Raw genomic sequence first — 25,288 nt, forward strand, 5'->3', positions numbered from 1 at the left:
ACAGAAATGGTCTCGCCGGCCTACATACTCACACCAACGCAAAGAAGCAGAAACATCGACATCACGCCAGACCAACCAGCACAGGCAAGATGTCTTAGAACAATAAAGACAACGTATGACAAACCACAGAGTGACATTATCCGAAGATCAGTGGCAGCAAGTCTTGCACCTCGACAGTGAACGAAAAAATGAATTACACACACGACCTTTCTGAAGAGCAGCGGCAAACTGCCAGACAACAAGAAACGTTACAACAGAAAAATCACAAGGATTCCATAACACTGACAACTCGGAACAAGATATTCTCTTTATATTACGGCGTAGGCAATTTCTCGTTCGTTTAGCATCAGCCAAGTCACGAGGACAAACGTTTAATAACATCGGAGTTTATTTGACAGGTCGCGTTGTTATCGATGGCCAGTTGTACACAACATTTTCTAGAGTTACATCGAAACTCTGGTTTAAACGTACAGGTACTTGCAGGTTACACACTGGGGAATATTTTCGCTGACAATAACGTTCATGCAACAAATTGCATTTTCCGACAATTAGAACATTAGAACATTAGAACAATCTAGGCGAGAACAGGCCATTCAGCCCAACAAAGCTCGCCAGTCCTATCCACTTGTTTCCTCCAAGAAAACATCAAGTCGAGTTTTGAAAGTCCCTAATGTCTTACTGTCTACCACACTACTTGGTAGCTTATTCCAAGTGTCTATCGTTCTTTGTGTAAAGAAAAACTTCCTAATGTTTGTGCGAAATTTCCCCTTAACAAGTTTCCAACTGTGTCCCCGTGTTCTTGATGAACTCATTTTAAAATACCAGTCTCGATCCACTGGACTAATTCCCTTCATAATTTTAAACACTTCAGTCGTGTCACCTCTTAATCTTCTTTTGCTTAAACTGTAAAGGCTCAGCTCTTTTAATCTTTCCTCCTAACTCATCCCCTGTAGACCTGGAATCAGCCTAGTCGCTCTTCTCTGGACCTTTTCTAGTGCTGCTATGTCCTTTTTGTAGCCTACTAGACATCGGTATACTACATGACCTGACGGCCATACTTCACACTTACTGACTTACATGTGACGTGCATTTCCCTTCTTATTCAATATGTTAACATGTTCATGTGACACTTTGTATTGTAAATGTTCCTGCTGTTGTAAGTGACTATAATAACATCCCATACTAATCATGTGACTATTCTAATATGGAGTCCATTCACAAGTCACTACTTATTAAAATAATCTCCTTTCTTACTGTAATGTGTGATGTTCTTCTCTCCCTTATCATCATTTCTTTAACGCTTTTATTCTTGCAAAATTTTCGCAAGCACGATTTGCTAGTGTAATGTTAAAGAGCTTGATCCCTTTTGTTGTTGAAGTTTTGTCATTTTATGTTCAGTGCCCGTATTTATCAAGCGTCTCAGTGTAGGCAAAAGGTCCTAACTGGCTCAAAAATCTCAAGAGTGTCACAGACTTGGTCCTACTCTTAGGAGTACAAATAAAAGCATTTCATCCATTTTACTAAGTTAGGAAACTACGCGTAACTTCACTAGGATATAGGAGAGCTTGTGTGTTGTCCTAACTTACTAGGAGCTTCCACAAGATGACATTCAGGCCATGACGTGTTTCATCATCAGGCCTTCTCCATGTGGTTATATCAGCCATTGATGAGCCCGTACATCCTGAGAAAGGCTGAATGGTTTGGAAACACTGGACAGTAATGAACTCGTAAATTTATACTAATAAAAGGCAAAGCCCTCACTCACTCACTCACTCACTCACTCGTCACTAATTCTCCAACTTCCTGTGTAGGTAGAAGGCTGAAATTTGGCAGGCTCATTCCTTACAGCTTACTTACAAAAGTTTAGCAGGTTTCATTTCGCAATTCTACACGTAACGGTCATAACGGTCAACAACGTTCGCCATGTTGAACTTTCTTATTCATGGCCCCATTTTCACGAAATTTGGTAGGCGGCTTCCCTGCACTAACCGAAACCGATGTATGTACTTATTTCGATGGTAGGACGCCACTGTCGGCCGCCATACTGAACTTTCCAACGTCACTAATTCTCCAACTTCCTGTGTAGGTAGAAGGCTGACCCCATCTTCACGAAATTTGGTAGGTGGCTTCCCTGCGCTAACCAAAACCGATGTACATACTTATTTCGGTGGTATGACGCCACTGTCGGTCGCCATATTGAATTTTCCAAACATCACTAATTCTCCAACTTCCCGTGTCGGTAGAAGGCTGAAATTTGGCAGGCTCATTCCTTACAGCATACTTACAAAAGTTAAGCAGGTTTCATTTCGAAATTCTACACGTAATGGTCATAACGGTCAACAACGTCCGCCATGTTGAACTTTCTTATTCATGGCCCCATCTTCACGAAATTTGGTAGGCGGCTTCCCTGCGCTAACTGAAACCAATGTACGTACTTATTTGACAGATGCCGAATGTCTCTTCAACACAAGTCCTACAAATACCGTCGTAATTGAAACAAACCATGAAACTCAAACCGATTATGACAGCAGCAATCCAAGCTGTGAGATTTGAAAGAAGATTACTGTTCACATGGCCAACTGTAAGTTACATGCTTAAGAGTAAGCTGAGCGCACAGCTTGGTCATATTACAACCGGGGGGCCGAACTGACAATGTGGTATACAAAGAGATCATTTACAAATAGTTATTAGTATATTTTCCCTCAGTTTAAAAAGGTTAAATTTTCTTCTTAATAAAAATTTTAAGGCAGTACTTTGCCGCTGCAAACCGCGGGTATTTTGCTAGTACAAACCGGATTCCAAAAAAGTTGGGACAATAAACAAATTGTGAATAAAAACTGAATGCAATGATGTGGAGATGGCAAATGTCAATATTTTATTTGTAATAGAACGTAGATGACAGATCAAACGTTTAATCCGAGTAAATGTATCATTTTAAAGGAAAAATATGTTGATTCAAAATTTCACGGTGTCAACAAATCCCAAAAAAGTTGGGACAAGTAGCAATAAGAGGCTGGAAAAGTAAATTTGAGCATAACGAAGAGCTGAAAGACCAATAAACACTAATTAGGTCAATTGGCAACATGATTGGGTATAAAAAGAGCTTCTCAGAGTGGCAGTGTCTCTCAGAAGCCAAGATGGGTAGAGGATCACCAATTCCCACAATGTTGCGCAGAAAGACAGTGGAGCAATATCAGAAAGGTGTTACCCAGCGAAAAATTGCAAAGACTTTGCATCTATCATCATCAACTGTGCATAACATCATCCGAAGATTCAGAGAATCTGGAACAATCTCTGTGCGTAAGGGTCAAGGCCGTAAAACCATACTGGATGCCCGTGATCTCCGGGCCCTTAAACGACACTGCACCACAAACAGGAATGCTACTGTAAAGGAAATCACAGAATGGGCTCAGGAATACTTCCAGAAACCATTGTCAGTGAACACAATCCACCGTGCCATCCGCCGTTGCCAGCTGAAACTCTACAGTGCAAAGAAGAAGCCATTTCTAAGCAAGATCCACAAGCTCAGGCGTTGTCACTGGGCCAGGGATCATTTAAAATGGAGTGTGGCAAAATGGAAGACTGTTCTGTGGTCAGGAGTCACGATTCAAGTTCTTTTGGAAATCTGGGACGCCATGTCATCCGGACCAAAGAGGACAAGGACAACCCAAGTTGTTATCAACGCTCAGTTCAGAAGCCTGCATCTCTGATGGTATGGGGTTGCATGAGTGCGTGTGGCATGGGCAGCTTGCATGTCTGGAAAGGCACCATCAATGCAGAAAAATATATTCAGGTTCTAGAACAACATATGCTCCCATCCAGACGTCATCTCTTTCAGGGAAGACCCTGCATTTTTCAACAAGATAATGCCAGACCACATTCTGCATCAATCACAACATCATGGCTGCGAGGAGAAGGATCCGGGTACTGAAATGGCCAGTCTGCAGTCCAGATCTTTCACCTATAGAGAACATTTGGCACATCATAAAGAGGAAGGTGCGACAAAGAAGGCCCAAGACGATTGAACAGTTAGAGGCCTGTATTAGACAAGAATGGGAGAGCATTCCTATTTCTAAACTTGAGAAACTGGTCTCCTCGGTCCCCAGACGTCTGTTGAGTGTTGTAAGAAGAAGGAGAGATGCCACACAGTGGTGAAAATGGCCTTGTCCCAACTTTTTGGGATTTGTTGACACCATGAAATTCTGAATCAACATATTTTTCCCTTAAAATGCTACATTTTCTCATTTTCTCTTAAACTTTTGTTCCGTGATTTATGTTCTATTCTGAATAAAATATTAGAAGTTGGCACCTCCACATCATTGCATTCAGTTTTTATTCACAATTTGTATACACTGTGTGCACAATTATTAGGCAAGTTGTATTTTTGAGGATTAATTTTAATATGGAACAAACACAGTGCTATCAGTCAATCCAAAATGTTAATAAACCTGAAACCTGAATGTTTCACAACGGAAATGAAAATTTTCCCATCTCACTTGTTTATTTTCATCTGTTATAGTGAGAATAATAAACAAACACCTCAAAATTTACAAATAAACATCTCTGACATTTCAAAAAAATAAATCAATCAATCAATGACCAATATAGCCACCCTTCTTTCCAATAACAGTCATAAGCCTTTCCATTCATGGAGTCTGTCAGTTTCTTGATCTGTTGACGATCAGCTTTTTGTCGAGCAGTGACTACAGCCTCCCAGACACTCTTCAGAGAGGTGTATTGTTTTTCTCCCCGTAAATCTAGCGTTTAAGAAGTGCCCACAAGTTCTCGATAGGGTTTAGGTCAGATGAGGAAGGGGGGCCATGTCATTATTCCTTCATCTTTAAGGCCTTTACTGGCTGGCCACGCAGTGGAGAACTTCGATGCAAGTGATGGAGCATTGGCCTGCATAAAAATCATGGTCTTTTTCCTGTATCACTGTTTGAAGAAAGTGTCTTCAAAAACTGGCAGTAGGTTTGGGAGTTGATTTTGACTTCATCTTCAATGCAAAAAGGTCCAACTAGCTCATCTTTAAAAATACCAGCTCATACCAGTACCCCACCTCCACGTTGGAGTGGAGCTCTGTGCCCATTACTGATCCACAGGTCCATCCATCTGGTCCATCAAGAGTCACTCTCATCTCATCGGTCCATAAAACCTTTGAAAAAAATCTGTCTTCAGATATTTCTTGGCCCAGTTTTGACGTTTCAACTTATGTTTCTTGTTCAGTGGTGGTTGGGTTTCAGCCCTCCTTACCTTGGCCATGTCTTTGAGCACTGAACACCTTGTACTTCTGGGCACTCCAGGTAGGTTGCAGCTCTGGAATATGAAAGTACTGGAGGAGAATGGGTTCCTGGTAGCTTCACGTTTGATTCTTCTCAAATCTTTGGCAGCTAATTTACGTCTTCTGTTCTCAACACGTTTCTTGCGACCCTGTTGACTATTTGCAACAAAATGTTTGATGGTTCTGTGATCACACACCAATATCTTAGCAATTCCAAAAGTGCTGCATCCCTCGGAAAGACTTTTTACAATTTTTGACTTTTCAGAGTCCGTTAAATCTCTTTTTTGGCCCATTTTGCCTGAGGAAAACTAGCTGCCTAATAATTCTGCACACCTTGATATAGGGTGTTGATCTCCTTAGGCCACACCCTCCCTCATTACACAAATACACATCACCTGACGTGCTTAAATCCAATAAGCATTCAAGTTAATACAGCTTGGAGTTGGAATATACGCATTAAAAATGATGATATGGTCAAAATACTCACTTGCCTAATAATTGTGCACACAGTGTAGTGTCCCAACTTTTTTGGAATCCGGTTTGTATAATAATAATAAGCAAACCACAAGTGAACATTGGCAACCATACAGCCTTATAAATGCTGATATTTCAGGCGGCACACAGACTTCTTAGTTACTTTAAAATGTCTCTAGTTAAGTCATCATTTTATGGCTTTTTTTAGGCCTGTCTCAATATGGCTGCCGAGCTTTGCTTCTCAGTTTGGTCTTCTTTTCAGTCCATGGTGTGTGAGATGCTCCATCATGATGGTGTAAGAGAAAGAGATAGGGAGGGGTAAAGCAACCCAATTTACACATTCTTTGTCCAAATCCTTACACCAATGAGCAGGCCCGGTTCTAAAGGCGAAGCCGCCATCGTGCCATTTAATTTCAGCCGCTCCTCACCCTATAATACCTTCACTTGTTTTCTAAACCAGTGTATTTAAAATTAAAATTTTTCACTATTTCCTTAATGTCAAAAAACATTAAAGAAAATTTCTTCGTAGGTAGAAGAAAACTTGACTAACACATTTAACGAATCAGCGACACAGTTTAATTAATTCATTAGTAAAATTCCGATTAACACTACAAAAACTTTTGATTGATGTGCTGCGTACTTGCGTGACTTGCCCGTTTTTCTTTGAAGCAAGTTATCGACATTCGATGGGAAAAGATGAGCCCCGCGCCGAGCCTGCGTTTTGTTATGTTCGGCTGCCTTCATGCATGCATCCTTTGCATGACCGGCAGAACCGGGCCTGCCAATATGGCATCGTGCTACAGAATGACCTCTGATTCAAACCAATCCCAAACAGCCATACTTCAGACCAATGGGGGCACACAATACTTTCACACCTGCCCCCAAAACCATTTGTTAAGCTAAGTAGCTTGCCAGGTAGGTAGCTTGGCTTTCTTTTGGGGGTTGATTGAGAGAGAATGTCCTGCAGAGAATCGCTCGCCAAGCTGGTTTTAGGCCCTTTCCGCCAACCCTGACATAAAATCATAAGGACTCAGTCCTAGGGGTGGTTCTTAAGCATCAAACCATTGCTGTTCTTATCAATGATATAACACTAATATTTATTTATCAACTTATATACAAAATTTCACACCACAACAGATGTAAAACCGGTGCTTATAATTTTGATTTGGTATCCATGACAGGCCGAGTCCTTGAGGAGCAAAGAGGGGCAGAGAATCTCCAGTTTGTCAACAGATGTGTGAGAAAATGATTCAAATTTTTCAAAACAATGTTCCTCAAAGAAAAATTGGAAGGGATTTGCAGATTTTTCTTCCTCTGCAGTGCATAATATCATTAAACGATTCAAGGAATCTGTGAAATTTCAGTGCATAAAGGGCAAGGGTGCACGCCTAAGCTGGCAGGCACTGCATCGAGAAGCGTCGCTCATCAATGGCTGATAGAACCACATGGACAAGGCCTGATGACTTTGGCAAGCCTTTGTCAGGCACAACAATACGGAGTTACATTCACAAATGCCTCTTCATACTTTATTCTGCAAAAAAGAAGCCTCGTGATAGCCATGTCCAGAGGTGGCATCGACTTCTCTGGTCTCAGAGGCATCTGGGATGGACCATCACACAGCAGAAACGTGTATTGTGGTCAGACAAGTTAGTATTCCACATCATTTTTATAAGAAATGAATCCCGTGTGCTCCAGACCAAAGATGAAAATTAGCAGCCGGACTGTTCCAAAGTTCCAAAGCCAGGGTCTGCCATGGTATGGGGTTGTGTCAGCGCCCTTGGCGGTCCGTGTACTTTTTGGTATTTGAAATTTCATTTTAGAAGCAAAAACGAAAAAACGAAAATGAAAGGAATTTTCAGATTTAGATTTTTGATTAAAGAATAAAATGAGGGAAAATAAGGTATTTTTTAATTCTGTGGTAACAAATAGCAGTCATAAACTTAAAATTACACATACTTTTCTGTATTTGTTTGTGATTCAAATAATGAAAGTGTAATAGCTGAAAAACAACAAAACAGACGCATTTTCGTTGTCTGAAACCGGAGGTACTTCTCCTTCTGCGCGATTTTTGATGACACGTGCGAACCTCCCAACGTATTCCTCACAACACATCGATCTACGGCCTTGAAGTTACACTGCATGGCATCAGCAGAGGATGGACCGTTACGTTGTTTTTCAGAACAGTAAAGAGTGACACTCCAGGACGAGGACACTGAGTCGCATCTTTCAGGTAAAAATACAAGCTTTGCAGACTTTGCTTCATTGATGTAGCAGTTCTTTTATGAACGTTATTGTTGTTACTTACTGTGAAACAGCTAACATTTGGTGATTTCATTTACTAATACTAAGTCTGGCAATTTTTAGAGTGCTAGCAATTTGAATGGTAGTAAACGTTTCGAGTATTAACAGCGTGCACAAGTAGGAGAGCAACGTGAGTTACAGAAAGTTTTCTTAACATGTGTTACACTTGTCAATGAGCAACCATTCACACATTTAAACGTATTCAAATTGCTAGCCCTTTAAAAATTTCCAGACTTAGTGTTAGTAAATGAAATCACCAAATGTTAGCTGTTTCACAGTAAGTAACAACAATAACGTTCATAAAAGAGCTGTTACATCAATGAAGCAAAGTCTGCAAAGCTTGTATTTTTACCGGAAAGATGCGACTCAGTTTTTCTGCAGTCATGTCCTCGTCCCGGAGTTTTACTCTTTTACTGTTCTGGAAAACAACGTAATGGTCCATCCTCTGCTGATGCCATGCAGTGTAACTTGAAGGCCGTCGATCGATGTGTTGTGAGGAGGACTGTTCGCACGTGTCGTCAAAAACTGCGCAGAAGAAGAAGTACCTCTGGTTTCAGACAACGAAAATGTGTCTGTATTGTTGTTTTTTAGCTATTACACTTTCATTATTTGAATCTCAAACAAATCCAGAAAAGTATGTGTAATTTTAAGTTTATGACTGCTATTTGTTACCAAAGAATTAAAAAATACCTTATTTTCCCTCATTTTATTCTTTAATCAAAAATCTAAATCTGAAAATTCCTTTCATTTTTGTTTTTTCGTTTTTGCTTCTAAAATGGAATTTCAAATACCAAAAAGTACACGGACCCCTTGGCAAAGGTCTTTTATACTTCTGTGATGGTATTAAAGTACATTGAGGTTTTAGAGCAACATATGCTGCCTTCAAGATGACATCTACTCCAGGAACGTCCATACATTTTTCAACACAACAATGCAAAACCACATTGTGCACACATTACAAAGGCATGGCTGCAGAAGAAAGGGGTCTGGGTACTGGCCTGGCCCACCTGCAGTTCTGACCAGTAGAGAATGTGTGGAGAATTTGGAAATGAAAATGTGGCAACAATGACCCCGTACTGTTGCACACCTTAAGATGTGTTTGCAGGAAGAATGGGGCAAAATAACACCTGAAATGCTTCTTCGCTTGGTGTCCTTAGTGCCAAAACGTCTTTGAAGTGCTGTAAGCATTTGAAGAAGAGATGCGTGTGTGAGTGAGCCAGTGATTTAGTGAAGGACTGACTCCTTTCTGGTCTCTAATATAAAAAAGATGTTCACAGCTCTCAACGGAAAAAACGACCGTGCAGGGCTGTGTTGAGTGTCCCGCTTGTCTGCAGGATGTCTGCATTAATGTGAGAAGGGAGAGTGGGATTATGGGATTGAGACAAATAAATCAAGTGGTGCCTCTCCTCCAGGTCTTGACCCTGCCGGGCCATTGTTTGAGGGGGCACATGCACACGGCCGCCTGTCTCCAGATGACGCCCACTTTGTGGATGTGCTGCACACCTTCACCCGGGGGTCTCTGGGGCTGAGCATTGGCATCCAACAGCCCGTGGGCCATGTGGACATTTATCCCAATGGTGGGAGTTTCCAACCAGGCTGCAACCTGAGAGGGGCACTGGAGAGCATTTCAACTTATGGGATATTCGGTAGGTGAAATGTGAGAATTTGAGTTGCATGATGTGTTTATTATTATTATCATTATTATTGTTTTTATTGTTACTATTGTTATTATTATTGTTGTTGTTATTAAATGGATAGATGTTGCAGGTGCCAGGTCAGATGGCATCACCCAGCAATGCCCTCTGGTGGTCCACAAAGACCCCACCAGGTTTGCATTTCTGGACTCCAACTCCCATGCCACCCTGTGGGTGTTTTAATTGGGTTCAGCCCTGAGGAACACTGCCACCTGTCATGTAGAGGAATGAGCTGCTCCCAGTAAGCCCTTTCACCCAGTCTATCCATTGTGGCCTCCTGGCTGAACAATATTCCTTCCTTTATCCTGGCCAGGATGCCACTCCTTCCTTCCAGGTACATACAACTGTAATGCTAAGAACTCCATAAACTCAACTGTAAGATTAGTCATTAGTTTAGGAAGCTTTCCAGAAATCCATCATAACTAAAGCAGCACAGTAAATTATCTGTAATAAACCACTCGTTAATCGTTATGTGCTTCTTAAAATACCCACATATGTTGACCATGGGGTCTACACAAAGCTTCTCACCATGGATAGACATCATACCCACAATTGTTAACTAGGGGGGCCTACAGAAAGCCTCTCACCCTTGATGGAAGTCCTACCGAAAGTTGTTGAGCAGGAGGTCTACACAAAGCTTCTCACCATGGATGGAAGTCATACTGTAATTATTGATTAGGGGACCTACACAGAGTATCTTTGACCAGAAGGAGGTCATACCCACAAATATTGACCAGGGGAAGGGGTGTTTTACACAAATCTTCTCACCCTAGTTGGTAGTCATAACCACATTTGTTGACCAGGGGTCTACACAAAGCTTCTCAACGTGGATAGATGTCATACCCACAATTGTTAACTAGGAGGGCCTAAACAAAGTATCCTTGACCAGATGGAGGTCATATCCACAAGTATTGACTGAGGGGTAGGGGGCGGGGGAGGTCCTACACAAAACCTTTTACCCTTGTTGGAAGTCATGCCCACATTTATTGACCAGGGTGTCAAGACAAAGCTTCTCACCATGGATAGACATCGTACTCACAGTTGTTAACTGGGGGGTGGAAAAGCAGCGGGCTACACAAAGCCTCACAACCTTAATGGAAGTCCTATCCACAGTTGTTGACTAGGGAGTCTACACAAAGCTTCTCACCATGGATGGAAGTTATACTATAATTATTGATTAGGAGGCCTACACAAAGTATCTTGGACCAGGTGGAGGTCATACCTACAAATATTGACTCGGGTTACACAAAACCTTTCACCCCAGTTGGAAGTCAAACCCACATCTGCTGAGCAAAGGATCTACAGAAAGTTTCTCACCGTGGATAGACGTCATGCCCACATTTGTTGACCAGAGGGTCTACACAAAGCTTCTCACTGTGGATAGATGTCATACCCATAGTTGTTAACTAGGGGGCATACACAAGGTCTCTCACCCTTGATGGAAGTCCTACCCACAATTGTTGACGAGGGGGGCTTACACAAAGACTCTCCTCATGGGTGGAAGTCATACCCATTGTTATTGACTAGGGTGACTACACCAAGATTCTTGGCCCAGGTAGAAGTCATATCCACAGCTGTTGACAAGAGGAACCTGCAAAAAGCATCTCAACCTGGATGCAAATCATACCCACAATATTTTGACCAGGGTGGACCTTCACAAAGCTTTATCACATTGGATGAAAGTCATTGACACTGGGCTACACAAAGACTGTTTGCCCTGATGTAGGTCAGACACACAATTATTGACTCGGATTAAACAAAACCTCTCACCCTGGTTGGAAGTCCTACCCACAGTTGTTGACCAGGGGTTCTGTGCAAAGCCTCTCACCCTGGATGGAAGTCATACTCATAATTATTGACTAGGGGGCCTTTGTAAAGACCCCTGGCCTAGAAGTCATATTCATAGTCATTAGCCTAGGAAGTGAGCAAACAGTGGAGGTCTAGAACACCTTGCTTTTATAGTGACTTTCGTAACAGAAGACTTACACAAAGCGTTTTCCTAATGTAGTGTGGTGTGCAAATTAGGAATAAATTTGATGTTCAAGGCACAAACAGAGAAGTGAATGCTGTTAGCAGCCAGATGTAGGCCTGGATTTTCAGGTAACCCAGTGCCAGTCAGTACAAAGCACAGGTGCTCGTTTGTTACTGTGCCTTCAGGAAGTACTCTGAGCCTTTCATTTTTTATTTTTCACATTTTGTTATGTTTCGGCCTTGTGTCGGAAGCATTTTAATTCATTATTTCCCTCATCAAAGCAAAGCTCAATACCTCAGAATGACAAAGACAAAAACAGGATTTCAGAAATGTATTCAAAATAAAAAACTGAAATTTCCCATTGACACAAGTATTCAGACCCTTTGCTCAGTACTTCGTTGAAGCCCCTTTGGCAGCAATTCTATCCCAGAGTCTTTTTAGGTCTGAAGCTTCACACATGTGGATTTGGGGATTTTCTGCCATTCTTCTCTGCTGATCCTCTCAAGCTCTGTCAGGTTGGATGGAGTCTGTCGGTGGACAGCTGTTGTCAGGTCTCTCCAGAGATGCTCAATTCATGGAGTTGCCCGTAAGCCACTTCGGCATTATGTCTACTTTGTGCTTAGGATCATTGTCCTGGCAGATGATAACCCTTTGGCCCAGTCTGTGGTCCAGAGCACTCTGGATTAGATTTTCGTTAAGGATATCTCTCGTTGCTTCACTCATTCAGTCAGTCATTGTCTAATCCACTTTGTCCTGGACAGGGTCCAGGGGGTCTGCTGGGGTCTGTCCCAGCTAGCACAGGGTGCAAGTCAGGAAAAAACCCTGAACTGGGCACCAGTCCATTGCAGGACGAAAACGCACATCTACCTCAATCGGATACTTGGGCCAATTCAGCTAACCTGCATGTATTTGGACTGTGGGAGGAAACTGAAGCCCTTGAAAGAAACCCCCACAGACACAGGAACAACATGCAAACTCCATGCTGGGAGGACCCTGGACTTGAATCCTGGTCTCCTTACCACTGTGTCACTGTGCCGCCCTCTTGCTCCATTCAGCTTTCCCTAAACCTTATCTAGTCTTCCAGTCCACTACTGCTAAAAACAGTACCAAGGCCCTACTCACCCCTCTAATTGCTAAGTTATTCCATGTGACCAGCTCTAGGAAGACTTGTGCTTGTTCCCAACTTCTTCTAATGAAGAATTATGGAGGCCACTGTGCTCTTGGGAATCTTCGATGCTGTTGGGAGTTTTTGTCGCCTTCTCCAGATCTGCGTCTCCACATACTGTTGTCTGAAAGCTCGGCAGGCCATTCATTCGACCTCATGGCTTGGATTTTGATCAGCTGTAGTTCATTCTTTAGACAGCTGTGAGCCTTTTCCATTCAGTCCACTCAATTGAATTGACCGCAGGTGGACCCCCAAATGAGGTGTAGAAACGTCTCAATGGGGATCAGCGGAATGGGATACACCAGAGCCAAAGTAAAGGGTCTGAATGCTTATGTCAAGGGCATATTTGAGTTTTTTTTATCTCTCTATATATAAAATTAAAAATGTCCGTCTGTCTGTCCGCTTTTCATGAGAGAACAACTTTACGGATTTAGATCGTTTTTTTTTGCTTGAACATTCCGGTTGATTTTGCGACTTCTCTCATCACTCTCAGTGTCATAGTTCATTTGCGGTACTGATTTAAAAGATCAAATCTGAGGGAGACACTGCGGGCCGAGGGGAGGCTCACTCACGCACAAGCCTCAGGGCGTGTACCTTACCGTACCTTAGCTTGCAAATGAGAGAACTACTTCACAGATTTAGACCAGGTTTTTTCTAGAATTTGCTTGAACATTCCGGTTGATTTTGCGACTTCTCTCATTGCACTAAATGTCATAGCTTGCTTGCGGTACCGATTTATTTGGAAGAGAATCCGAGAGACATGCAGCGGGCTGAGGGGAAGGGAAGCATGACGTCAGGGTTTTGAACCGTGTTCATCAGGTGATCCACATCTGATAACACAGTCCGAATTGAACAATTTGGTCAGAGATTTGGGTCTGTCAAAAGCAAAACCCGAGCTTCTGGTTTCGAGACAGCAGGAATGCTGTCACCAGGTACAAAAAATCTGTGTTTCGAGGCCGACATCATGATATAACCAAATGTTTTGCACAAGTTGACAGTCTCTGTTTCTTTTGTGACATTGAAGGATTGTTCTTGACCTTGGGTTGTGATCACAACCCGGAAGAGTGGCATCTCTCCATTGATTTGTCAATGGTAAGCCTGAAAGCTGTTCTGCTACACAATGGCAACGTTTATCCTTCAGTACCTGTTGGCAGTGCAGCACACATGAAAGAAACATATGAGAATATGGAATTGTTGCTGAAGCTCATCCAGTATAGCAGGTACAACTGGAATATCTGTGAAGATCTTAAAGTTGTTGCTCTTTACTAGGACTGCAGCTCGGCTATACAAAGTACTGTTGTTTCATCTGTGAATGGGACAGCCGTGCCATCTCGACAGAACTGGCCACTCCGTAAAAAGTTAGTTCCAGGACAGAAAAATGTGGCACATGAATTGCTTGTCGACCCAGCAAAGATATTTTTGCCTCTTCTTCACATAAAGCTGGGACTCATGAAGAATTTCATGAAAGCACTGAACAAGGAAGGCGAAGGTTTTCGTTATTTAAGACAGATGTTCACAAGAATAACTGACGCCAAGATCAAAGAGGGCATTTTTGTTGGCCTCAGATCAAACATGTTATGAGTGACAAGTGGTTTAAAGATCCGTTAGTTGGGCCAGAAAAAATTGCTTGGAAAGCCTTCAAAGACGTTGTTGACAATTTTCTGGGCAATTACAGAGCCCCAAACTACATTCAGCTGGTAGACAAACTTCTCAAAGCATAAAAGACAATGAAGTGCAACATGTCACTCAAGATTCATTTCCTCCACTCACACTTAGGCTTCTTCCCTGCAAATCTCAGTGCTGTCAGTGACAAACACGGTGAAAGGCTTCACCGGGACATTGCTACGATGGAGAGATGATACCAGGGCAACTGGAATCCATCAATGCTTGCTGATTACTGTTGAACACTGCAACGTGATGCACCAGACATTGAATACAAAAGAAAATCAGGAGCAAAACACTTTTAATTCTGTTGACTTTAATAGCTTATGCGAAACATTAACGTGACTAAATACATTATTGTCAGTAAACATATACATTTCTATTTCTCAGAGTTCCTACGTGATGCAGTAACACCAAAACTATATTTGTGCATACCCAGTAGGTACCTGTCACAATTAGCAACAACTGTTCAGGAAACAAAATTGTTGTGCAGTGTTTTTAAAGTTTGTCCTGTTTCATTACGACACGGGCAGAGCTGCAGGGGACAGCTAATTTTTAATAAATTTGCAAAAGTCACTAAAGTCTTGTTTTCACGTTCACGTTCGGAGGTATTGACTGTTACTCGATGAGAGAAAAAAAAATGAATTTAAATGATTTTAGCACAAGGCTGCAACATAACATAAAGTCAAACAAAAACCAAAAGTGAAGAGGTCTGAATAATTTTCCTTTAAGCCATATCTGCCTTCAGTCTGTGCAGCTCAAGGACATCCTTATTAATCCGCAACTATCAAATTTGATTAAATATGCAATGTTTACTCACTTCAACATAATTATTTAAGGTGGCGCAGTGGGTAGTGCTGCTGCCTCGCAGGGGCAGGGACCACTCATCACCCACATGGTACCATTCCAAACATGAAGCATGGTGCTGGCAACATCATGATGTGGGGTTATTTTTTTAGAAGTAGGGGACTGGAAGACTAGATAAGGTTTAGGAAAAACTGAATGGAGCAAGAGGGCGGCACGGTGACACAGTGGTAAGGAGACCAGGGTTCAAGTCCAGGGTCCTCCCTGCGTGGAGTTTGCATGTGTCTGCCCCCGTGTCTGCGTGGGTTTCCTCCCACAATCCAAAGACATGCAGGTTAGGTGCATTGGCGATTCTAAATTGTCCCAAGTGTGGGTGTTTGTTTGTGTGTGCCCTGCGGTGGGCTGGCGCCCTGCTCGGGGTTTGTTTCCTGCCTTGCACCCTGTGTTGGCTGGGACTGGCTCCAGCAGACCCCCGTGACCCTGTAGTTAGGATATAACGGGTTGAATAATGGATGGATGGCCTATTATTTAAAAAATGGCCTAAAGAAATCAGCATCATACTTGTTTGCCTAGATATCTTATTCTTTATGTCTCTGTCCTAGAAACCAAAAATGGTGCCTCCCCCCGCTCCCCCCAAAAATGAATAAAGCACAGGATTTCCCACGTTTGTTTTCGGTATCGCCTTTCTAATCCCAACTCTGTTATTAAGGAAAATTCACATTCTGTGTGAGGGGCCTCACTTGAGCTGCATTCTAATGCCAGCACTCATTTGGCACAGGCTCAAACAGAGCTACTCATTAGGAATGCACTTAAATCCATGTTGCCCTTGAAATCCCATCACGAGGAGTACAGCCCAAATTGGGGGTGGTGGGGGCTTGTCTGAGAGAAAAAAGAATGGAAAGGAATAAGAAGCAGCCTTGGATTTGCACATTGTGTCTAGAAGGAGGGTGGCACAGTGGTGTCAATGTCAAAGCGTCAGGAACCCAAGTTTGATTCCTGGCTGGACTACATCTCAGTGCCCTTTATACAGCCTGCCTGTTCATGGATGGGGGGATCCTCCGTAGATTCTGCTTTCATTCAGCATTCTAGACAAAAACTTTAAAGTAGATTGATGTTCTTCTGGGTTAGGGAGAGTGTGCCACCAGCGATGTCATGCCATGTGTACCCAGTGTCTGCAGAGTGGGGATGAGTCCTCTTCACAGACCCTGTTCTCCATTAAGCTCATTCACAACATGGAATGGGAATGCTGGGTGAGTGTGTCATGACTCCTATACATGGATTTGTTTCGGACAGGTTTTGTCTAGTTTCATAGCCTATTATTAATATTATTTAAAAACAACATTGTGATTGTTGTTATTGCTACGTTACAGTCAGTGTTTGGTCCCCTTCGTTGTATATATCCTGTTTTATTGTTCTTTTTAAATTGTTATTATTCATATTTTTGTGTCATTTCTGTTGGCTTAGTTTACTATTCATTAATTACCGTAAACAAGCTGGTAATATCACATCAAGGGAGGCCCACTGAATCAACAAGCTAAGCAAGAGCAGGTTTATACTTCATGCTCAGAATGCTTCATGGCTGCCATACGTTCCCAGCATTCTTTTGACTCGTCTTCTGAGCACGTTGTCTGAAGTTAATGAAATGCGTTTGTTTAGTTTTTAGTACGTGACATCAGCATCATGGTTTACTATCAACATGTGACGGCAAACCGCAGTACTGCTCCAAAGGATCAATCTGCGTGCTTCAGTGTTTGATGAATGGTTCGATGCCATGAAGCAAATCGTGTGACTTAAATGCTGACTTGTGAATGTATTCATGGTGCTTTTATTCATCCGTTTCTCACATAGGCAATACAAGTGCCACATATTCACCCTTAATGACGCAATACGCTTATAAGGTGTCGCATACCGTCTTCTGTGTCGCTGTTGCCGTCTTTTTGGTTTTTTTTTGCAACTTTGCAATATTATCAGAATGCAAAGAATTGTTAGCTTTAGCATCTTTCTTTCCTCAACTCACAACTCAGCAAAACTGTGATGATTCCTCACACTGTCACCTGGTGGAATCCTCCAGATTTACTTGAAGTACGCATGCAAGTATAGTCAGTGCAGTGCTGGCATAGAATTAGTGTTCTTAAGCGCAGCGTTAAGTATATCCCTGGCCTTAAAGGGCAGCCTCACCTATGGGACACACAAAGGAGAGAATTTAAACAAAACTGAGTGGCATTATGAACAATGCTGCACATCCTCTCTGTGACACACTAACAATGAAGACCTTCAGCCAACGAATCATTCAGCAGAAGTGTGTCTGGAGACCAAAGTGTTTGGGTTTATTTATTTGTTTATTTATTTAAAGGGCTTCTGTAAAAAGCCACATTTCCCCCATTGAACAAACAAAGATCTATCTATCTATCTATCTATCTATCTATCTATCTATCTATCTATCTATCTATCTATCTATCTATCTATCATATAGTACATTTCATATCTATCTATCTATTATATAGTGCGTTTCATAACCATCCATCTATCTATTATATAGTGCCTTTCATATCTATCTATCTATAAATCTATCTATCTATCTATCTATATATCTATCTATTACATAGTGCCTTTCATAACCATCCATCTATCTATTATATAGTGCCTTTCATATCTATCTATCTATCTATCTATCTATCTATCTATCTATTATATAGTGCGTTTCATATCTATCTGTTATATAGTGCCTTATCTATCTATCTATCTATCTATCTATCTATCTATCTATCTATCTATCTGTTATATATATATATATAATATATTTATTATATAGTGCCTTTCATATCAATCCATCTATCTATTATATAGTGCCTTTTCTATCTATCTCTCTATCTGTCTAAATCCTCACTATCTGTGAGTTCTCTTTCCACAGATTCACTTACCTGCTACTATAAAAGTGTAACTCATTTTGTAACATCAGCAGTTTACTCACACCTATTTGCAGCCATGTGTAGTAGAAACAAAATTCTGGGGGGCCTGTCACGGAGCAGCAACCCATAAGCAATAACAGGTCTGTGATTGAATTTCGATGTACAGCTGAATGGTTCAACGTTTGCCAAGATGTGTGGGTCAGCCATTGAACCCCAGTTTATGATGGGGACTGGAGTTTGCAATTGTTTCCCCATAAATGAGGAATTCCCAGTATGAATAAACTGGTGTGGATTAAGTTCCTGTCCTCTGGAGCTGATTTCAATGGGCATGTTTGTGAAGGGAACAGAGGAGACGAGGAGGTGATGGGTAGGTATGGTGTCAAGGAGAGGAATGAAGTGGATGAAGTGAAGTGATATGAAGTGATAGTGGATTTTGCCAAAAGGATGGACATGGCTGTGGTGAATGCGTATTTTAAGAAGAGGGAGGAACATAGGGTGACGTACAAGAGTGGAGGAAGATGCACACAGGTAGATTACATCCTATGCAGAAGAGTCGATCTGAAGGAGATTGAAGACTGCAAAGTGGTGGCAGGGGAAAGTGTAGTTAAGCAGCATAGGATGGTGGTCTGTAGGATGACAGAGATCAAGAAGAGGAGGAGAGGGAGGACAGAGCCAAGGATCAAATGGTGGAAGCTGAAAAAGAAAGACTGCAAGGATGAGTTTAGGGAGGAAGTGAGACAGGCACTGGGTGGAAGTGAAGAGTTACTTGACAGCTGGGAAACTACAGCAGATGTAGTAAGGGTGACAGCAAGAAGGGTGCTTGGTGTGACATCTGCAAAGAGAAAGGAGGAAAAGGAAACCTGGTGGTGGAATGAGGAAATACAGGAGAATATACAGAGGAAGAGGGTGGTGAAGAAAAAGTGGGATAGTCAGAGAGATGCAGAAAGTAGACAAGAGTACAAGGAGATAAGGCGCAAGGTGAAGAAAGAGGTGGCGAAGGCTAAAGAAAAGGCATATGATGAGTTGTATGAGAGGTTGGATACTAAGGAGGGAGAAAAGGACCGGTGGGCTACACAGAGGGGCCGAGCTGGGAAAGATGAGCAGCAGGTTAGAGTGATAAAGGATAAAGATGGAAACGTACTCACAAGTGAGGAGAGTGTGTTGAGCAGATGGAAAGAGTACTTTGAGAGGCTGATGAATGAAGAGAATGAGAGAGAGAAGAGGTTGGATGATGTGGAGATAGTGAATCAGGAAGTGCAACGGATTAGCAAGGAGGAAGTAAGGACAGCTATGAAGAGGATTTAAAATAGAAAGTCCTGATGATATACCTGTGGAATCATGGAGGTATTTAGGAGAGATGGCTGTGGAGTTTTTAACCAGATTGTTTAATGGAATCTTGGAAAGTGAGAGGATGCCTGAGGAGTGGAGAAGAAGTGTACTGGTGCTGATATTTAAGAATAAGGGGGATGTGCAGGACTGCAGTAACTACAAGGGAATAAAATTGATGAGCCACAGCATGAAGTTATGGGAAAGAGTAGTGGAAGCTCAGTTAAGAAGTGAGGTGATGATTAGTGAGCAGCAGTATGGTTTCATGCCAAGAAAGAGCACCACAGATGTGATGTTTGCTCTGAGGATGTTGATGGAGAAGTTTAGAGAAGGCCAGAAGGAGTTGCATTGTGTCTTTGTGGACCTGTGAAAGCATATGACAGGGTGCCTCGAGAGGAGCTGTGGTATTGTATGAGGAAGTCAGGAGTGGCAGAGAAGTATGTAAGAGTGGTACATAATATATATATGAGGGGAGTGTGACTGTGGTGAGGTCTGCAGTAGGAGTGATGGATGCATTCAAGGTGGAGGTGGGATTACGTCAGGGATCTGCTCTGAGCCCTTTCTTATTTGCAATGGTGATGGACAGGTTGACAGATGAGATTAGACAGGAGTCCCCGTGGACTATGATGTTTGCTGATGACATTGTGATCTGTAGCGATAGTAGGGAGCAGGTCGAGGAGACCCGGGAGAGGTGGAGATCTGCTCTAGAGAGGAGAGGAATGAAGGTCAGTAGCAACAATACAGAATATATGTGTGTGAATGAGAGGAAGGTGAGTGGAATTATGAGGATAAGGGAGTAGAGTTGGTGAAGGTGGAGGAGTTTAAATATTTGGGATGAACAGTACAGAGTAATGGGGATTGTGGAAGAGAAGTGAAGAAGAAAGTGCAGGCAGGGTGGAATGGGTGGAGAAGAGTGACAGGAGTGATTTGTGACAGACGGGTATCAACAAGAGTGAAAGGGAACGTCTACAGGACGGTAGTGAGACCAGCTATGTTATATGGGCTGGAGACGGTGGCACTGACCAGAAAGCAGGAGACAGAGCTAGAGGTGGCAGAGTTAAAGATCCTAAGATTTGCATAGGGTGTGACGAGGATGGACAGGATTAGAAATGAGGACATTAGAGGGTCAGCTCAAGTTTGATGGTTGGGAGACAAAGTCAGAGAGGCGAGGTTGCGTTGGTTTGGACATGTACAGAGGAAAGATGCTGGGTATATTGGGAGAAGGATGTTAAGGATAGCGCTGCCAGGGAAGAGGAAGGTTTATGGATGTGGTGAGAGAGGACATGCAGGTGATGGGTGTAACAGATCAAGATGCAGAGGACAGAAAGATATGGAAGAAGATGATCCGCTGTGGCAACCCCTAACGGGAGTAGCCAAAAGAAGAAGAAGTTAATGATGAATCTACACAGGTGCACATGGAAACACGTTAGATGTAGAACTATTGGTGACTTTGTTATTTGCATCTTATTGTTAATAAGAAGCCACCAAAAACAACAAAAGCAGCTGTTTAAGACTGAAATAAGCAATTATGGGTGGACAACCTTAACACGCGAGACCACTAAAAATGAAGCATCAAAATGTCACTGGAGCAAGAAGCGCTTCATCAGCAATAATTGACATCTCATTAAGAAAACTGGGTTGGAACAAAAATTTGCAGCCACTACGGCCCTCCAGGACTGACGCTGCCCACCCTGATCAAGAGGAAGTAAAAGTCATAATAAGGTTTTTGTAAGTGAACCTGTGGAAAGATCATTACTGAGTCTCGAGGGGCAAGTGCAGATGTCCCTCCTCCACCAGTCCTGCCCCGGCCCTACTCCTCACTGTGGGGAGGGCAGTTGGCAGGGTCGTCCAAAATGAGATCTTAGCCAGGCGTCCCGCCCGGCCCCCTTCTCACTCCCCGCACCCAACTCTCTGTAACAGACGCCATGCCTTCCCTTCCTCCTTCTATTTTTGGCCACCTTGCCGACACGGGTTAATGACTTCATTCTCCTCTGCTTCACTGTGTTAACAAGTCTCCATGCTCTAGTAATATGACATGTTCTCAGTGTTTTACGACATTTTTCAGAAACAATTATTATATTTCATCAGTGGCAGCTAAGCGTAGTGCTAATGCTCTAACATTGAACAAACTGTCAAACAGGTGTATAAGTGTGAAAATAAAACTGTGGATCCTTTGGAGGGTAAATAACTCTTAACGTTTGTGGCTTTCCTTCATGCAGGTTTCTCCGAGGCGGTAAAGTGCGAACACGAACGCTCCATTCATCTTTTTATCGACTCCCTGCTGCACAAGCAGGAGCCCAGCCTGGCGTACCGCTGCAGCAGCAAGGAGATGTTCGATCATGGCTTCTGCCTCAGCTGCCGCAAGCACCGCTGCAACACTGTGGGTTACGACGTCCAGCCTGTTCGCAACCGTCGGAGCACCAAGATGTTCACCAGGACCCGGGCAACAATGCCCTTCCGAGGTACAAGTTCTAGAAGGAGGCTGTAGCTTCAGTCTTTTAAGCTTTCCATTTCCGTGGAACGTTGAGATCCATGTTTATTGTCACCACTTTATGTGATCCTCAAAGATGGTGAGATTTGATGTAAATTTCAATGTTTCTGTACTAATTTTCAAGTGTGGTTGTCCTCCATAAACTTTCCAAGGAATAGATGTGGTTCAGGTCAGGTTAGGTTGGGGAGCCTGCACTGGTACAGCACGTTGCCGCACCCACCACACGCCAAAACAGCTCGGGATCCTGGTTGCCAACCCCCCCAGGCAGACCAATGAACTGCTACTTTAATACACTTAGTTGTTACCTGAGACCCCTTGTACTGGGGCAACAGGCAATGCAAGGTGAGCTGAAAAATATTTGGGGTGCCAACTGGACAAAACCATGTTTAATTCGTTGCCACAAAAAACTCGGTTGGGCAAGTTGCCAATGTGTGTAAAGCTCCGAGGCATCTGTATGACCTTCCTCGTGGCGTGTCAGGATCTCCTAGGAGTGTCTCTCCTTTACACCAGCCAGACCAGAGGGGGCGGGGCTTCTTTGGCTCTCTTGGCGTCAAGGGGACGGCTTCTCGAGACTGTGAAGGAAACGGGAGACAAGACTATTAGCAACAGTGCCCCTTCTTGTCCCAGGGTGGTACCACATATTTTAGGAGGAGGTGACAGCCTGTATGAGACTCCTGCAGGCCATCAGCTAATTATCACAGATTTAGTTCGCTTTTGCAACCTTCAGCTGCCTTTTGTATTTCATTTTTACTTTCTTGTATACATAGTATTGAGAAAGTTTCTGAATCGTGAAAAAAATTTGGCCTTGAGATTTTGATGAATATTAAAAATATTGAATCCGAAAATACCATTTTTGAAGTTACGTTTGTCTGTGTGTCTGTCTGTGTGTAAACACGATAACTCAAAAATGCTTTGACCTGGTCAATGAGATTGTGTGCACTTGCGTTATATCAAAAATAAGGAATCTTATCAACTTTTGGGCCTTTTGCACCAACCGGAAATGGTACGTTAACTGAACATGTTTCATATTTTTTCAAGTAAACTATGGCTATAAATAAAGATATATGATTCAAATTTTGTGTGGATATTAGAAATGATGAAAAATAAGTAGATATCAAATTTGAGAAAAATCACACAACCGTATTATTTTTATTTAAACAACCATCCAAATTTTTTGTGTCATGGAAATATAAATGTGTACATGATATTAAAAACTGTATTCAATATAACCAGGGCCGGATTAAGGTGGGTGCTATTGATGCTGCAGCGTTAGGCCCATTCCTGAAAAAGGCCCAGATGAAAACAGACGAGAATTTTCCAGAAACTGAACAGTTTTCATTTGCTATTTTAACCTCAAAAAAATTCTTAGAGTTCGACTTTCGGACGCCTAGACAGAGCGTTACTAATTATTATACAGTTACTAGTGTTCTTTGCGCTGCGATGTAACTATAACGTCGTTGTGTTTATTGTTAAACCAAAGATTTCAAGTTAATGCTATCAATTTTATGTTAAACAGCTTACTTAGTAATTTAGCTGCGTTTTTTTGCAATATCTTGGGGAATTCTTGCCACTTTATTATTGTTCAGTAAATGCCACGTAGTCAATTTTTCACCTTGAAAGTTAGTTTTACAGTAAAAGTCGATGGCTATTTAAATGGTTATCTGTAAAGGTAAAATGAAAAGCCGGCCCGCAGGTCTGGCATGGATGTTTAGAATTTTTAAAATCCTCAACAGGATTCTGGTCTATTATGAAATTTAAATCGTGGACAAATTCTTACCCTCAAGAGCCTGAACTGAGTCACTTTGACCCAATGTCTCGGCAAATTTATTTTTTCTTACTCTGTTTCGTAAGAGAATTGTGAAATTTTGTGTATTTCATTGTTAGGTTTTCTGCATTAAGTGCACTTTTCAGACAATTGCTATTGAATGTTGATGTTGCATAGTTTGATGTTAATCTTGAGTTGTTACGACACTACGTCGTTATTATTAATCATATCATGTTCAATAAAGGCTGGCTGGTTGCGTCGCAAGCAATTAAGTTATAAGTTAATTAAGTTATATAGTTTGGTCGGTCTGAGTGCGCAGGTACGGTGAGTGTCGAATGCACCAGTGCCGAGAAAAAATAGGCCTTTCATGCGCTGCAGCATCAGGCTCAACTTCGTTTTAATCCAGCCCTGAATATAACACATATTCTTTCAATATCCATCCACCCATTGTCTAACCCGCTGAATCCGAATACAGGGTCACGGGGGTCTACTGGAGCCAATCCCAGCCAACAAGGCAGGAACCAATCCTGGGCAGGGTGCCAACCTACCGCAGGACACACACAAACACACCCACACACCAAGCACACACCAGGGCCAATTTAGAATCGCCAATCCACCTAACCTGCATGTCTTTGGATTGTGGGAGGAAACCGGAGCGCCCGGAGGAAACCCACGCAGACACGGGAGAACATGCAAACTCACGCAGGGAGAACCCGGAAGCGAACCCGGGTCTCCTAACTGCGAGGCAGCAGCGCTACCACTGCGCCACCGTGCCGCCCATTTCTTTCAATAACGATTTTTAATTTTATTTTAATTTATACATCATCAGTTTAACAATAATGTGTAAACATTGAACATGCCATGTAAGTATAATGATGTAATGGGAACAATAAGCTGCCACGTCTTTGTTGTGTTCCTGGTAATGCATTTAATTTTTTGATATATTTTTTTTTTATTTTCAGCATCATTTTCATAATTAAATGTAGCTAAGTGCAGTTTTTACTTCTAGCAGTTTATTGCAAGAAAAATGACATAATACTTTTTAGGTCACTATAACTCTTTTTACTTTGCACGGTAATGCATATGTAACCTTGAAAAAATTCCACTGCCGTTTTCAACTTCTGTGCGAAAATATCATTTTAATATAAAGTTTGATTATACATAGAGGTAAATGATTGTGTATCAATATAATCAATTAGTTATGATGAGAAACAAAGAGATATGATATTTGAGAAATTTTGCTCAACTAGAAGTGGTACTGATGACCTTTTCCTCCATCTCAGTATACGAGAAAGTCAAGGGGAACGCACTCCCGATTTTTGACGCTTTTGGTTTTACACCTCTTGACTTTTAGTTTAGAACATGTTAAAACCCTTACAGCAAAAAATAAATAAGTAAAATAAAATAAAAATTCCAATTATGGTTCATATTAAACTAGGAAAGA

General features: G+C 42.1%; 1 protein-coding gene across 2 annotated transcripts in view; it reads left to right on the forward strand.

Moving 5' to 3' along the window:
* LOC120537801 (lipoprotein lipase) overlaps window positions 1-25,288 on the forward strand; it is a 62,314-nt gene that overhangs the window by 23,868 nt on the left and 13,158 nt on the right. Inside the window, exons 5-6 of one of the 2 annotated variants that reach the window (XM_039767004.1) lie at window positions 9,469-9,702; window positions 21,808-22,050. In XM_039767004.1, coding sequence (XP_039622938.1) covers window positions 9,469-9,702; window positions 21,808-22,050 — 477 coding nt within the window. The remainder of the gene's footprint in view (window positions 1-9,468; window positions 9,703-21,807; window positions 22,051-25,288) is intronic. The other variant, XM_039767005.1, reaches the window with a different exon arrangement.

The sequence above is a fragment of the Polypterus senegalus genome, chromosome 10 (genome assembly GCF_016835505.1).
Source record: "Polypterus senegalus isolate Bchr_013 chromosome 10, ASM1683550v1, whole genome shotgun sequence".
Classification (NCBI taxonomy): Eukaryota; Metazoa; Chordata; class Cladistia; order Polypteriformes; family Polypteridae; genus Polypterus; species Polypterus senegalus.